Genomic DNA, 14,684 nt, shown 5'->3' on the forward strand with positions numbered 1-14,684 from the left:
TGTTTTTCAGGTCTACAGTGACATCCCCAGAGGACATCACAAGAATTATGAAATCTAAAGATTTCAGACCGGGAGTGTTATGTCCCATGAATGAGACATTTTACAGACTGTCCTGTACATTTTACATGCAGTATTGCAGTTCTCATATTGTTTATTGTTGCTATGTGTTCCTGTGTTTTGCATAGCTGAAATCCTCCCTTTCCATCAAGTTTGTCCCTTCTGTCTCAGTCTCCATCTTGGCTTCATTAGAGGCACATATGCTTTCAGCTTGTATCAAGAAAGTCTTTTTTACCTGCTGCTGTTTATGCATTCAACAAGAATTCTTAAAGAAATCAAAGTCTCTTCTGGATTCTTCATAACGTGTGCCGGCAGCTGAGTTAAGCTATCTGCGAACGTGACATTTTGAAAGTAGGGTGAAGAGATTCAGCATTTCACAGAGCCATATTTGCAGCCACAGGCCCCGGGGACAGAATACCAGCAGTTTAACCTCTTAGATGCCGCTGTCACTTCTGGCGCCCATTGCTGGAATTGATGATATGGCGTCCACAGAGCCCTGATCTCACATCATTCAGTCTGTCTGGTATCACATGCAGAGAGAGAAAGATGTGCAGAGAAGATTTGGGGTTAGTTCTCCAAGATGTCTAGAACATTCTCAATGTCGAGTTCCGTCAAAAACTGTGTGCAAGTGGCAAGTACCTAGGAGAATTGATGAAGGCAAAGGGCGGACACTAAATACTGATGGTATTTAGATTTGTCCTTTATTCATTTATATATATCTGAACACCAAGAAGTAAAAGTTGTGGAATTATGGAAATCACAGGGTGGATAGACAGGTTACTGATCTGCAGATAATTGAAAAATGGAGGCGTAATGTTCACAATATCTCAATTTATTCAGTCTGGAGAATGAGCCACCTGCAGAAATCCCGTCACTACAGCCTTGGCTGCTATCAGTGAGATTCTTAATGGCTGTCTGAAAAATATTCTGCCACACTGAATGCAGTTGGACAAATCATCAAGATCCGCTGCTGGTATCAACTGTGTAATCTCTGTGTAGTCCAAGATGTGCTGGATGGGAGACAAGATTGGAGATGCTGCAGCCATGGTAGCACTTTTAGGCCACACAGGCAGATCACTGTAACACATGCAACATGCGGCCTGGTCTCACCGTGGAAAAACGGCTCCTGGGACACTTTGGCTGCACCACTGGATCCAGAACCAAACCAATGCATCACTGAGCTGATAGTGCACCTGGAAGGAAGACTAGAGGGGCAAAGCTAAAGTACATTAAACCACCCCACTGGTGTTACATTCCCTTGTGAAGGCCGCTTCTTGGTGTTGCCTTTGTGTTCTCCAGACCAAAATCGGACTGTCATTGCATCCAAGACAAAAGCGCCACTCATCTCTGGTTAGGGTAGACCTCCACTGTGATAGCGTAACATGAGGTAAATGGAACATCTGTAACTCGATGTCTAATTAGTCATCAGCTACTGAACACAGCCCAGATGGGCCAGAGTTGTGATTAACCATAACTATTATCAAGATGGAACTACACAGTATCCAACAACATCAACTAGCCTGCTTGTTTATGGTTTTCTCCTTTGGAGGACCCATCTTTTCCACAGATGGTCTATTTTATTTAGAATGTCTCTGTGTAATAAGTATAGGAACTGAAGTCTTGCCACCATATTCCGCACAATATTAGTGACCATTCATGTGACCTGGGGTTGTCCTGGTGAAGATGATACTGAAGTTATGTACATTTCTGAACAGTAGATGGGGACAGAGTCCTCAGTATAGCAAAGACTTGCTGAGATGGGTTCACTTCAGGCTAATAGGCCCAGATTGCAGTAATCATTGAGTGCAGTCATCACAGCAGCAGTTTTTGGAGCTGGTGCCTTTCACCACACAAGGTTCACCTTTATGCCTATTCTTCTCATTGCTCTGGTCCCTCCTGTATACTGGCACCTTACCCTGCTGGAATTTCTGGCAGACTAGGTGGGATCTTCCTGGCATCTCAGCTCTACTGTAGCAAGGGGCAATATGTGTGCACTGCTGGCCTAAGTGTGCCTTCTTAATTATATTTCCATGACCTCTGCTTGCGATCAGTGAATTGAAACTTTTTTTTTAACATTACAAAATGAAAAAAATCTGTCTTTACCCCATCCTGCTCACATAGCTGAGATTTTGTTACAGTGTATCAGTGGTGGTAGAAAGTTTTTAATTTGGGCCAGGGAGAACCGTGTGCTATTGTTGATGGGGATTGTCTCAACTGATACATTGCATCAGAGCTCTGCCTAGATTTTCAGCTTCTAATTGTAACCAGGAATGGAATTATTCAATGAAAGCATGCAGAGCTCTTGAAAACAATGAGGAATAGAAATAAAAGTATCGTCTAATATTGCAATCCATTATAGGACTATTATCCTTACATAATGTGCAGGACTTATTTAATTTTGGGGTACATACTGTCCGTTTATTAATTAGACTGGGGCTTCATGGCAACACAAGTTCGCTAGGTGGCGCTGCCACATTGAGGTGCTGTACAAGTAAATGGCGTTACATTGTGACCCTGTGTGTACAGCGATCGCGGTGCCGCATATATATGGAAGATGTTTCTGAGGGGATTGCTGGCTAACATTCTGTCTGTCAGTCTCTACCACTAGAGGGAGCTGAGGATGCTATCGTATACTGTATATAGGTGGCACTCAATAACACACTATACAACTCCTAGTATGCAGCTCCCCCTAGTGGGTGCCATGTAAGGCTACAGTAAAGTTACCACCTGTAAAAAAAAAAAAAGGGAATTTAATATCGCAATCCATTATTCTACAGCAAAGGCACCTTAGTCATATGGAAAAGTAAGAATTTTATTATTTTCTGTAATATCACAAGACAAAAACCTTCCTTGACAGATACAAAATACAGAAAACAGATAAGCGTGATCCATAATACTGGCTGTTTAATAAAATAAGATGTTTTTTTTTTTTTTTGCAAACAACAAACCTAGATTTTACGAATAAAAAGCTACTTCATGATAATGGCAATGTGCATTGTGGGGTGCAGTACCTGTCATGGCCTGTGACGGCGCTATTTTATTATGGCTTAGGGTCCAATGGGAATCATTATGTTAAAAAAAGTTGCCTCTTGCTACACAGATATGAATCTTGCATGGATGCAGGAAACACGGCAATTTCTCTTCACGTTCATCAGTTCACAGGAAGGAAAGGGTAAAAGTAGAGCATGCATTGAAGGAAATGTAAATATTCATGGAAATTACATCCTAATCATATTTATAATGAAATATCTTGTCGGATTCTGGGTTTATTTCAGAAACGGCGCCTCTATGGGCAGTGTCTGGTATAGCAGATCACATGACTAGAGACAGTCCAATAATCCAGAATAGTCTGCCAGCTATTCCTGCAGAGAACACAATGTGGAACCAAAAATAAATATATATTATGCATCACAATTCTTCATCGATTCCAAAATCTCTGCTTGTTGTCAGTGAATGAGAGCATTCTTGTTTAACCCTTTCACACTCCATGACTTATATACACAGGGTAGGTGTTGACTGTGTAATACAGTCTGCACCAGCCTCTAACAATTAGAGTTCGCATGGGTCGCGGCTCTAAACACTGCTGTCAATCAATGATAGCGGCATTTAAGTTGCGCCATCCCATCGGCACATCCGTTCTGACTCCCATCGCTCGCTTCGCCCACCTGTGAATGTAGGGTGCTGGTTGCTGCCATCTTGGTACTCCTATGAAATAACCACAGGCTGAACGTAATAGGAGATCGTGATTAATTCTATATACAGCAATACTAAAGTATACAGTACAAGCGAGCAAACAATCGCAGCTTCAAGTCTCCTATGGGGGCTCAAAAATAAAGTGTAATGCGGAATTTATTCTTTTTTAAAAGAAGCATAAAAAAGTTGAATAACCCAAGTTTCTCCCATTTTAAAATAAAGAAATAAAAAAAATAAACCTACGGTATTCAGATTCTCTATATTTTTTGAAAATATAAAATTATGATAATTGCTGTAAAGAAAAAAAATTAAAATGCCAAAATCGCAGTTTCTTGGTCAATAAAGTATGTATGTACCCCAAAACGGTACAATAAAAAAAAAAAACATTAGACAGCAAGCTCCGTTGATGTCATTGAAAATTAAGCAAATTATGGGTCTCGGAAAATAGTGACACAAACCCTTATTTTTACTACATTCAGATTTTTTTTTTTTTAATACATTTTTTTATTTCCCTAATCGTACTGATCTGAAAAATCTTATCACCTGGTACAATTAACATCTCAAAAAAAGAAACCCAAAAAACAATGGCAGAGTTAAAAAAAAATTCACCCCACTTGAATTTTTTTTTTCTGTTTTTACAGTACATTACATGGGAAAATGAACGGTATCATTCAAAACCCTCATATAGCTATGTCGACAGAAAAATAACAAAAAAAGTTATGACTCTTGGAAGAAGAAGAGGAAAAAATGAAAAGGAAAAAATGAAAATTTGAATGGAAAAATAAACCAAGTCCACTGCTCACACTGCTGCAGGTCGTAGCAATGTATCGGTGTATACTCTCTGCTGTAAGCAGCATACAGGTCTCTTTTACCAAAAATTCCTGGTTTATTCCTCCCATATACAGCAACACACAGTAACAAACCATATAGGTCTGGATACATTTTCAGATTCTGGATAAAAACAAGAATATTTCCATTCAATGACCAAAAACAGAGATCTTAAAACTCAAATGAACTTGATAGTTCTCACAGCTGAGCGTTTGCTACAATTGCATTCAGTCTCAGTCATCGTCTGTTAAATATATCAGCAGTACACATAACTTTTGTCTTAACGATTTTTGCTACAGTGTATCAGTGCAGGTAAAATGTAGCTGACAGACGATTACCTACACTGTACACCACAGTAGCAAACCCTCAGCTGCGAGAAGTGTTCAGTGTTGGGCTGTAATTTATCACAGTTATTTTTTATAACTTTTCTGTAATCCAGAATACTTGGGTCAGTGTAGACTAAAAGAATTTTACTTCATATATTTCGTTTATTGATAAATATGAAAATGCGTAAATTGAAGAAGCTAAATAATTGTTTGACACAATGCAGGAATTCTGGTGTTGTTCATTTGGATATTGATGGCTCCTTGTCAAGTGCAAACCCTAAGAAGAAGTCATCGACCCTTATGGCAGTTTTTACTTCATAAAAGCAGTGATCTACAAGCTATAGTTCCTTGTTACCCATAGCAACCAATCAGGGTTCACCTTTTATTTTTCCAGTGCAGTTTTGAAAATGAAATATGAACTCTGATTGGCTGTTTAAGATTTGCCTCATGAGGTCTTCTTCAAAAGCAGCCATTTTATAAGTATTAATCATTGAACATATTTAGTAACGTCGCTGAGCTGTGAAGTAGTGAAACCTAATATTCACAGGGTGCCTCATGCAAAGTTAATGTAACAGGTTTTATGCAAATTTGTCATGAATTATCATAATCTCCAAGATATTAGTGAAATTCACAAAATGGCTGCCTCTCCTGTACATCCTATATATTCATAATAAAAATGGTTTTGTATTAGTTTTTTTTCTAAAATGGCTGCATAGCTGCTTCCCAGATGAAGTTATGTAAAGTTTTACACTAAAAATAGGAATATTTTAGTAAAAAGAACCCTAATAATACTAACATGGGGGGAGGGGATCGGTGAAATGGCCCTTCAGTGCTCTCATAGTGAGCAAGGCGTTTGCTTGGGATGCAAATCAGCATATCCCTGATTGTTCATGAAGTGCGTCATGTGATTTCTGACTAGTAGCTAAGTGGGACACTTGATTTGGTGTACATCATGCTTTATCTACAATTTTGGTTTTAGGGGCCCTTTCAACTTATAACATGGCTCCCACTAAGTTGTGGTATTATTAGGACGTGATATATAAAGAGATCTATTTTTAAAAGAAGAGTCGGGGAGAAAATTCATATTAGGGAGTGTACATAAAGGGCACTCTAGGTTACACCCAAAAATATGGTCTCACTCATAGTACTGAGTTACACCCTATCCTGGGGAATAAATCATGGTGCTTTATTGTACTTCCTCTTCTAATCCTTGAAGGACAGGAGAGTATTGTTGTCCCAATCCTTCACCAAACCCCATTACAACCTCTTTGGAGGAGGCATCCTGTGCGCATTGCCTGTTATTTGCTATTTCTATAGAGGGGGCACCCTGTGTATAATGCACGTCATTTGCTACCTCTGTAGAGGGGGCGTCCTGTGCACAATGCCTGTCATTTCTTACCTCTATAGAGGGTGTACCCTGTGCACATTGCCTATTATTTGCTATCCCTATAGAGGAGGAATCCTGTGCACATTGACCGTTATTTGTTACCTCTCTAGAGGGGGCACCGTGTGCACAATGCACGTCATTTGCTACCTCTGTAGAGGGGGCGTCCTGTGCACAATGCCTGTCATTTCTTACCTCTATAGAGGGTGTACCCTGTGCACATTGCCTATTATTTGCTATCCCTATAGAGGAGGAATCCTGTGCACATTGACCGTTATTTGTTACCTCTCTAGAGGGGGCACCGTGTGCACAATGCACGTCATTTGCTACCTCTGTAGAGGGGGCGTCCTGTGCACAATGCCTGTCATTTGTTACCTCTATAGAGGGTGTACCCTGTGTACATTGCCTATTATTTGCTATCCCTATAGCGGAGGAATCCTGTGCACATTGACCGTTATTTGTTACCTCTATAGAGGGGGCACCGTGTGCACAATGCACGTCATTTGCTACCTCTGTAGAGGGGGTGTCCTGTGCACAATGCCTGTCATTTGTTACCTCTATAGAGGGTGTACCCTGTGCACATTGCCTATTATTTGCTATCCCTATAGAGGAGGAATCCTGTGCACATTGACCGTTATTTGTTACCTCTATAGAGGGGGCACCCTGTGCACATTGCCTATTATTTGCTACCCCTATAGAGGAGACATCCTGTGCACATTGCCCGTTATTTGCTACCTCTATTAAGGGGGCATCCTGAGCAGGTGGAAAAAGGTATAAGGCAAAATTGAGGTTGGTGTACCTTTACCTTGGGCTTGACAAAAGTCATGGGGGCAACCACTGTGCCTTGTACACCCTGATGAACTCTACATTTTCAGTAAAATTTCAATTAAGAATGATACAAGGTGGTTATATTTGAGATACCAGATATCATTAGATGTTAAAAATAGGGGTAAAATGTAAGATTCAGCCATCTTTCCTACCTAAAGTGTGTACATTATCTGCCCCATGGTCACAGAATATTGTATAAAATGACATATTTACAAAGCACGGTATGTATCTACATATATACAGTGCGTACCAATGACACTGAGACACAGGGAAAGCACAGATAACAGAGAATTAATGAGGAAGGTAGAACAAGATGGGTAAAAATTCTGATTACTGATAAGAAGGTCTAAAGTATAAAATATCTACAGTCACAAAAAAAAGTGTCAAGAGTCCCATCCAAGTGGTCAATGTCTGGACCTTAGACGTTCCTGTCAAGGATGCATGACACAAGAGCAGGCAAGCTACCATTCTCTGGACTTCGGTCACATTGTCACATAGAGCTCAGCATTTTGTGGTAACAGGAGCTGGAAAATGGAGCATGAGCTCTTATGTGGCGTGTCCAGCACACCCTGTGCCTCATGGCTGGCTTAGTTATAGTTTTCAGTCTATCTAACCAGGGTTCAGTTGACAGTGGACACCTGGCTGTGGTGCAGACTGAACTCCTTGGCTTTAAGACGTAGGCTGGCGATGCTGTCGGCCATATTGACTCCTTGGGTGGGCAGTGTTGTAGGAGCAGAGGTGGTGTTTGGGTTATAAGGCGGCAAACTGGCACTGATGGAATTTAAAGAAAAGAGAAAAAAGAGATTTTAATCATGAATGCATATATTTTGAAAATCCATATTAGTTGATAATTTAGGATTTTGATAACTTTGTAACAATATTTCACCTACAACTCTCTCGTTGTTGCCCAAATATATGGCTGAAGGGTTTCTAGAGGTAGCAATCTCATCCCATCACTTGTGGAGGCCCAAAGGGTTCTCTTCCACATGAAAAGACATGGCCAATTTAATATATTTTGATTTTGATCCCAAAAGCGTTAAGTTTTATGCCCATGTTGCTCATATTGAGTCAGAAGACTAAAGTTACCATTGTTTCCTATGTTATTCTTCCTATTGACTCTCAGTTCAGAAACTATTTGACCTCTTAAATTAGGAAACTGGTGGTATCTCCAAGATGTCTTGTGCCCACATGTTGAAAAAAGGTAAAAACCCATTTTAAAATAAAGGATCTTGTAAAATGAAGTCCTCATAACCGAAAGTGCCTCCCATCACCACCACCCAACTTTAAGACAATTTGTTCTTTAGCTACCAAGCCTCAAGTGCTATGCTCATATCAACAATATGACTCAGAAACCACTCTTTGAGACATATTAGAAGATATTTTGGGTGGGAGACTGCCACCACTCACTAGAATGAACGTTACCGTAGTATTATTCCTATTGACTTTCAGTTCAACCTTTTGATTTAAGAAACTGGTGGGGTATTTCCAAGATAACCTCTACCAACATGCTGGAGGATGTATAGAAAACCCAATTTAAAATAATGGGCCTTGTAAAATGAAGTTCTCTTTAGCAAAAGTGCCTCCCATCACTCAATTTTAGCTTCCCATTTATCCTAATTTTCATAATTCAGGATTATGTTACCTGTAGCTGTTTGAGTTCCAAGACAGGAATTCTGGTGCCAGGCTGGTTGGTCGGGGGCTGATCTGCTGCTCTACAATTGGGTCTTGACTATATGATTTCAAGAGAGAAGAAGACCGGCTGGCCAGCATAGCCCTCTCATTTCTACGGAATTTGGCTCGCCTATTCTGAAACCAAACCTGTGAAAAGAAATGGAAAACATTATAGCAACATCTAGGACTAGCACAGCAATCCACTACCACATTGGACTGACCAGAACTGGAATTAAGTAGTAATACTCAATATAATGATGTACAGTTACTATTATGGATCATAGGTAGTACCACCATGTTAAGTAAGCAACCTTGCCTACTGGAGGATCCTTTGCTGGGCTACAATCACTCAATAGATGTAAAATATGTGAACCCCTTCCCTATTTATAAATGTTTTCTATTAAGGATTTTTATCAATTTTGAGCACTGACCTGTACTCTGGCTTCGCTCAGGTTAACCCGTCTCGCCAAATCCTCTCGTACAAAGGCGTCGGGGTAGTGAGTTCTCTCAAACACTCTCTCTAGGGCTTGCAATTGGCTGCTATTGAAAGTTGTCCTGTTCCTTCTCTGCTTCTTTTTAATCCGAGCACTCTTCGCACATCCCGACATGGAGCTTTCACCTAAAACACAAGGCAGACTGATAAAGCAATGCAATGGAGAGGAAAGAAGCAATTTGATACAACTCAAATTCATCCTGAATTTTTATCAATTCACTGTGTAATGCTGCGGTAGCACCGTACACAGTGAAGAGGCAGTGACCCACAAAGTTCAAACACAAAAGTCTCTTTAATGTGTTACTTCACATATAAAGGTGCATAGCATTTTATAATATACAACATCGAAGTTCAATACACGCAGTTGCATCTCGTCTTAGTGCCCGTTTGATAGGACAACACATCATATGGGTTTAGATTACAGTCCCTAAACAGGCCGGACCTCTCATTGTCCAGTATCCGTGGGGCGAGCGCACGTCATATTACAGTCTCCAAACACAGCTTCATATGTTGCAGACACTACACTCGCCATTCCTCCTCTGACTAGTTCCCGTGGGTGTCCTGCACCGCTGTATGACAGGCTCTTTACTCACATAGCTGTACACAGCCCAGGATATCCTCCGGATAGCAGCCGGGCACCATATCCACCTGTTTGCAATTGTTACACATGCCAGTCCTCTTTCGGGCACAGGACATCCACCTCCGGTTCACCTCCGGGCACAGCACTGTCCACATCTGAGACCAGTTACCATGGGCAACTTGCATCGCTGTGTATGCTGCGGGTGCCAGGCTATTCAGCTGCCATAGCTGCTGGCTCCGCTGGCTTGTGCTTCTTCACACACACAGACAGCGCTCTGCAGGCCTCTGCTCTGCACAACAGCACACACCAGAATGACACTGACAATGCACCTGACACCTGACACACCCATAACCGTTACGGAAGGGTTTTTAACAAATTAACCTGGGGCTTCCAGCCACATGGCAAACCCAGATCAGAAATCCGTGACTGCCATGTACACCTATGGACTTCATCAGTCTCCATGCACAACCTGGGGAGAACACACAGCGACCCCTACCTGTGACACGAGTCACTGCCTCACATCTGAATTTACAGAATACACTTCACCCAAATTCCCTAAATCACTGCTATTTTACACATTTTAGAAGATTGTATCTATCAGATATGGGCTTTTCCATAATGCCCTGCAGCTATCACATTACATGGTATAACACAGCCAATCAGGAGGTAGGGACAACTATCATAGCCTTTATAAAGGCAGAGGTAGGAAATTCAGCAGCCATTTTATGGTGTAGCTGGATAGTGAGATGACGTCACAGATCACATAGGGAGAGAAAGCCATAAAAATACTGATGAAATCTGTACAATCAGTGTGTGACAGAAAACAGTAAAAAAAGATTAGGGTGTGAGAGAAAGAGAATGATCCAAATATAATTGATAGCCAGATAGGAGAGTAACTGTTTGTGATACAGGAAAGTCTTTGGGAGGCAGGCGAGCCACTGTGAGACAGGACAGACATTCTCTGTGAGCTATGAGGCAGGAGAGTCACTGTATGGCAGGAGAGTAACTGTCTGTGATGCAGGAGAGTCACTGTGAGGGAGGAGAGTCACCGTGAGGCAGGAGAGAAACTCTGTGATGCAAGAGAGTCACTGTGAGGGAAAATAATTACTCTCTGTGAGGCAAGAGAGTAACTGTCTGTAAGGCAGGAGAGTCATTGTGAGGCAGGAGAGACACTGTGAGGCAGGAGAGCCACTGTGAGGCAGGACAGCAATTGTGAGACAGAACAGCCACTGTGAGCTTTGATGCAGGAGAGTCACTGTGAGGCAGGAGAATAACTGTCTGTGGTGCAGGAGAGACACTGTGAGGCAAGAGAATAAATGTGAGGCAGGAGAGTAACTGTCTGTGGTGCAGGAGAGTCACTGTGAGGCAGGAGAATCACTGTGAGGCAGGAGAGTAACTGTCTGTGGTGCAGGAGAGTCACTGTGAAGCAGGAGCATCACTGTGAGGCAGGAGAGTTACTGCCTGTGAGGCAGGAGACCCACTGTGAGGCAGGACAGCCACTGTCAGTGAGCTGTGAGGCAGGAGAGTCACTGTGAGGCAGGAGAGTCACTGCCTGTGAGGCAGGAGACCCACTGTGAGGCAGGACAGCCACTGTCTGTGAGCTGTGAGGCAGGAGAGTCACTGTGAGACAGGAGAGTTACTGCCTGTGAGGCAGGAGACCCACTGTGAGACAGGACAGCCACTGCCTGTGAGCTGTGAGGCAGGAGAGTCACTGTGAGGCAGGAGAGTCACTGCCTGTGAGGCAGGAGACCCACTGTGAGGCAGGACAGCCACTGTCTGTGAGCTGTGAAGCAGGAGAGTCACTATAAGACAGGACAGCCACTATCTGTGAGCTGTGAGGCAGGAGAGTCACTGTGAGGCAGGACAGCCACTGTCTGTGAGCTGTGAAGCAGGAGAGTCACTATAAGACAGGACAGCCACTGTCTGTGAGATGTGAGGAAGAAGACTCACTGTGAGGCAGGAGAGTAACTGTGAGGCAAGAGAGTCACTGTGAGGCAGGAGAGTAACTGTCTGTGATGCAGGGTTAAGAAGCAGCTGCACATCGCTCACAGCTGCTACTGCTGCTTGCTTGAGCAGTGTAGTTATAGTGCTGCTGCACTTCAATGTATTTTTAGGGCAATTGAAAGCTTTGGAGTACTTTCAATTGACGGAATATGAAATAGTTGTGAATCTAATTTCATGGAAAAATGTTGGCAAATTTAAACATCAATAATGTGCTCATTACTGCAACTCAACCTATGAAATATGGTTGTGAACTGTGGTAAATTATAATAAATTTTGAGGCAAAAAAAACCTATGACCGATTAATTTTTTTAATGAATGAAGAAATAATTTTGAGGTGTAACTATTTAAGCTGTCATTATTTTTATTTATAATTTTTAATTATTGTTTACATTTTTAAATGTTTTTATTTTTTTTTTAAATCTTTTCATTCTTTTTTTCGAATTACACGTGAAGTCAGAAAATGTTTATTACCAGTGTAAACCTATCCTTGCCCTATATATATGTAGGTCATATTGCGCCCAATTTTTTCTCCAAAATGTAATCAGGCTCATTTATTTTCTTTCCACCAGCAGGGAGCAGCCGTTTTGGCTTTGTACATGTCACATTCTTATGTAACAGACATTAATTTTCTTTGTTTCAAATACACGAAAAAGAATTACTATGAAACTTGAGCTGTAGCCCGAGTACATTAATTTCCTGTAATATGGCTCAGCACGATATACAAAGCAAACCAAGCTTGCCCTGCCCTCAGATGACATTCCTATTACAGAACCGTTACAATGGCTTTGTTACTTCCATAAATTGTTTTTCTGCGATTATGTTTTGCTGATCATGTATACAAGTCATCAGATGTTCAGTACACCATGTACCCCATCCTGCTGCCCAACAGGCAAATGGCACGCTTGTACAGCAGTAATAGAGCCGCAGTTGTGACATAGAAGAGGAATTAGGACTAGTGATGAGCAAATTTACTCGTTACTCGAGATTTCTCGAGCATGCTCGAGGGTCCTCCGAGTATTTTTTTAGTGCTCGGAGATTTCGTTTTTCTTGCTGCAGCTGAATGATTTACATCTGTTAGCCAGCATAAGTACATGTGGGGGTTGCCTAGTTGCTAGGGAATCCCCACATGTTCTTATGCTGGCTAACAGATGTAAATCATTCAGCTGCTGCGCTAAAAACTAAATCTCCGAGCACTAAAAAATACTCGAAGGACCCCCGAGCATGCTCGAGAAATCTCGAGTAACGGGTAGATTTGCTCATCACTAATTAGGAGGAATATAATAAGTATATACATTATGCTGAATATATGCTATATGGTAGGTTTACTTTACATTTCACAAACATTATCAAATTACATTAATTACATTTTGATTAAATGGATAAACCCCTTTAAAACATAGATTTTCTCTTCCCTCCTCCGACAGTTTTTGCCTTTTCATCCCCTTCTAACTTTTTATTTATTATTCCTTTGACATGACTTTTTTTTCAGAACTAGTTGTGTTTTTTTTTATAATATCAGTATTTAATTAATTGAAAACCATAGTAAAAATTGTGGGGTGGAATTTGAGGATTTCATTTTGACATCATGAATTTGTAGCATGTTAATTTTATTCTGCATGTATTGTTACAGAGATGCTGCATTTATATATATTTTTCTGTGTTACTACTTTTGCAAAATAAAAACTCTTAAAACAAATGTTTTTGTATTACCATATTTTTCGAGACCAATACATTTTTTATTATTTTGTCACCAAGTTGTATGAAGGTTGTTTTGTTTTTTTTCCCGGGTGAGCTGTAGTTTTTAATTAGTGCCATTTTTGAGCACGCTTGAATATTTGATTACATTTTTTTTACTATATTTGTTTGATTGCGTATATTTGTAACATGTTTGCTGTGTATGTTTTTCATATACATTGGGAAATATTTTAATGCACATATGCTATAACTGTAGGCTATAATGGGACTGAGGTATACCAAAAGAAAACCCTATTTAAACATCTACAATAGGGATACTAAAGAAACCTACTACGTATACATTATACTGTGTGTTTTGGGTAATAGGAGTCACTGCAACATTTCAAGAGTTCTGATAGTGTCTTACAGGTTTGTTTCCAATCGCACTTAGAAGAACTATGAATGCAGCTCTGGAGTATAATATTGGAAACTGAAACTGGGAATCATCAAATGTAGTAAAAGCTGATATCTTTGTCAACGTCGATCAGCCTTCAGCCTGACAAAAACACAGTGGGTGAAAATGTATCAAGATTAGTAGAAGGGTAAGGAGGTGCAGTGGCTTATGACAATGAATTTGATTCTGGCTCTAATTTTTCAGAGATTTCAGCAAAAAAAAACAAAACCCTCCTTTATATTTTTCATTAAATTAATAAATTATAATAAATTATGGTACTGACGCATTTCAGGCAATTCTCCTAATGCAGAGACTTCAGCACACAAAGGCTTTTTACAACATTAGAATCAACAGCAAAAATTTGGAATATGATGCCCACAACATAAATCATGACATAATGTCTCCAGGTTCCCCTCCTTCTGGGATCATGGTCTATATCCCAAGACTCCCCGAGCATCATGTTATCACTAAGTTACCGAAGGATTGTGCAAAGCAGTGTCAGTTGTTTTAACATATGATACATATTATTCACAGTCAGGATACAGAGAGAGAAATGACGACATGTCAAACAGAGCTGTACATCCAGCAGAAAATGCAAGAGGCTCAAACTGGGGCTGTAAGAATTATACATCCAGTGGCGGACACAGACAAAGAGGGCCCCTGTGCAAGAACAGTTTATGGACCCATCTTTG

General features: G+C 40.8%; 1 protein-coding gene across 1 annotated transcript in view; it reads right to left on the minus strand.

The window, feature by feature from the left end:
• Positions 1-3,374: 3,374 nt before the first annotated feature.
• PRRX2 (paired related homeobox 2) overlaps positions 3,375-14,684 on the minus strand; it is a 47,061-nt gene continuing 35,751 nt past the window's right edge. Inside the window, exons 2-4 of the mRNA XM_069748141.1 lie at positions 9,219-9,406; positions 8,759-8,934; positions 3,375-7,887 (exon numbers count right to left, since the gene is read on the minus strand). Coding sequence (XP_069604242.1) covers positions 7,737-7,887; positions 8,759-8,934; positions 9,219-9,406 — 515 coding nt within the window. The 3' untranslated portion in view covers positions 3,375-7,736. The remainder of the gene's footprint in view (positions 7,888-8,758; positions 8,935-9,218; positions 9,407-14,684) is intronic.

This window comes from Ranitomeya imitator, chromosome 2 (genome assembly GCF_032444005.1).
Source record: "Ranitomeya imitator isolate aRanImi1 chromosome 2, aRanImi1.pri, whole genome shotgun sequence".
Taxonomy (NCBI): domain Eukaryota; kingdom Metazoa; phylum Chordata; class Amphibia; order Anura; family Dendrobatidae; genus Ranitomeya; species Ranitomeya imitator.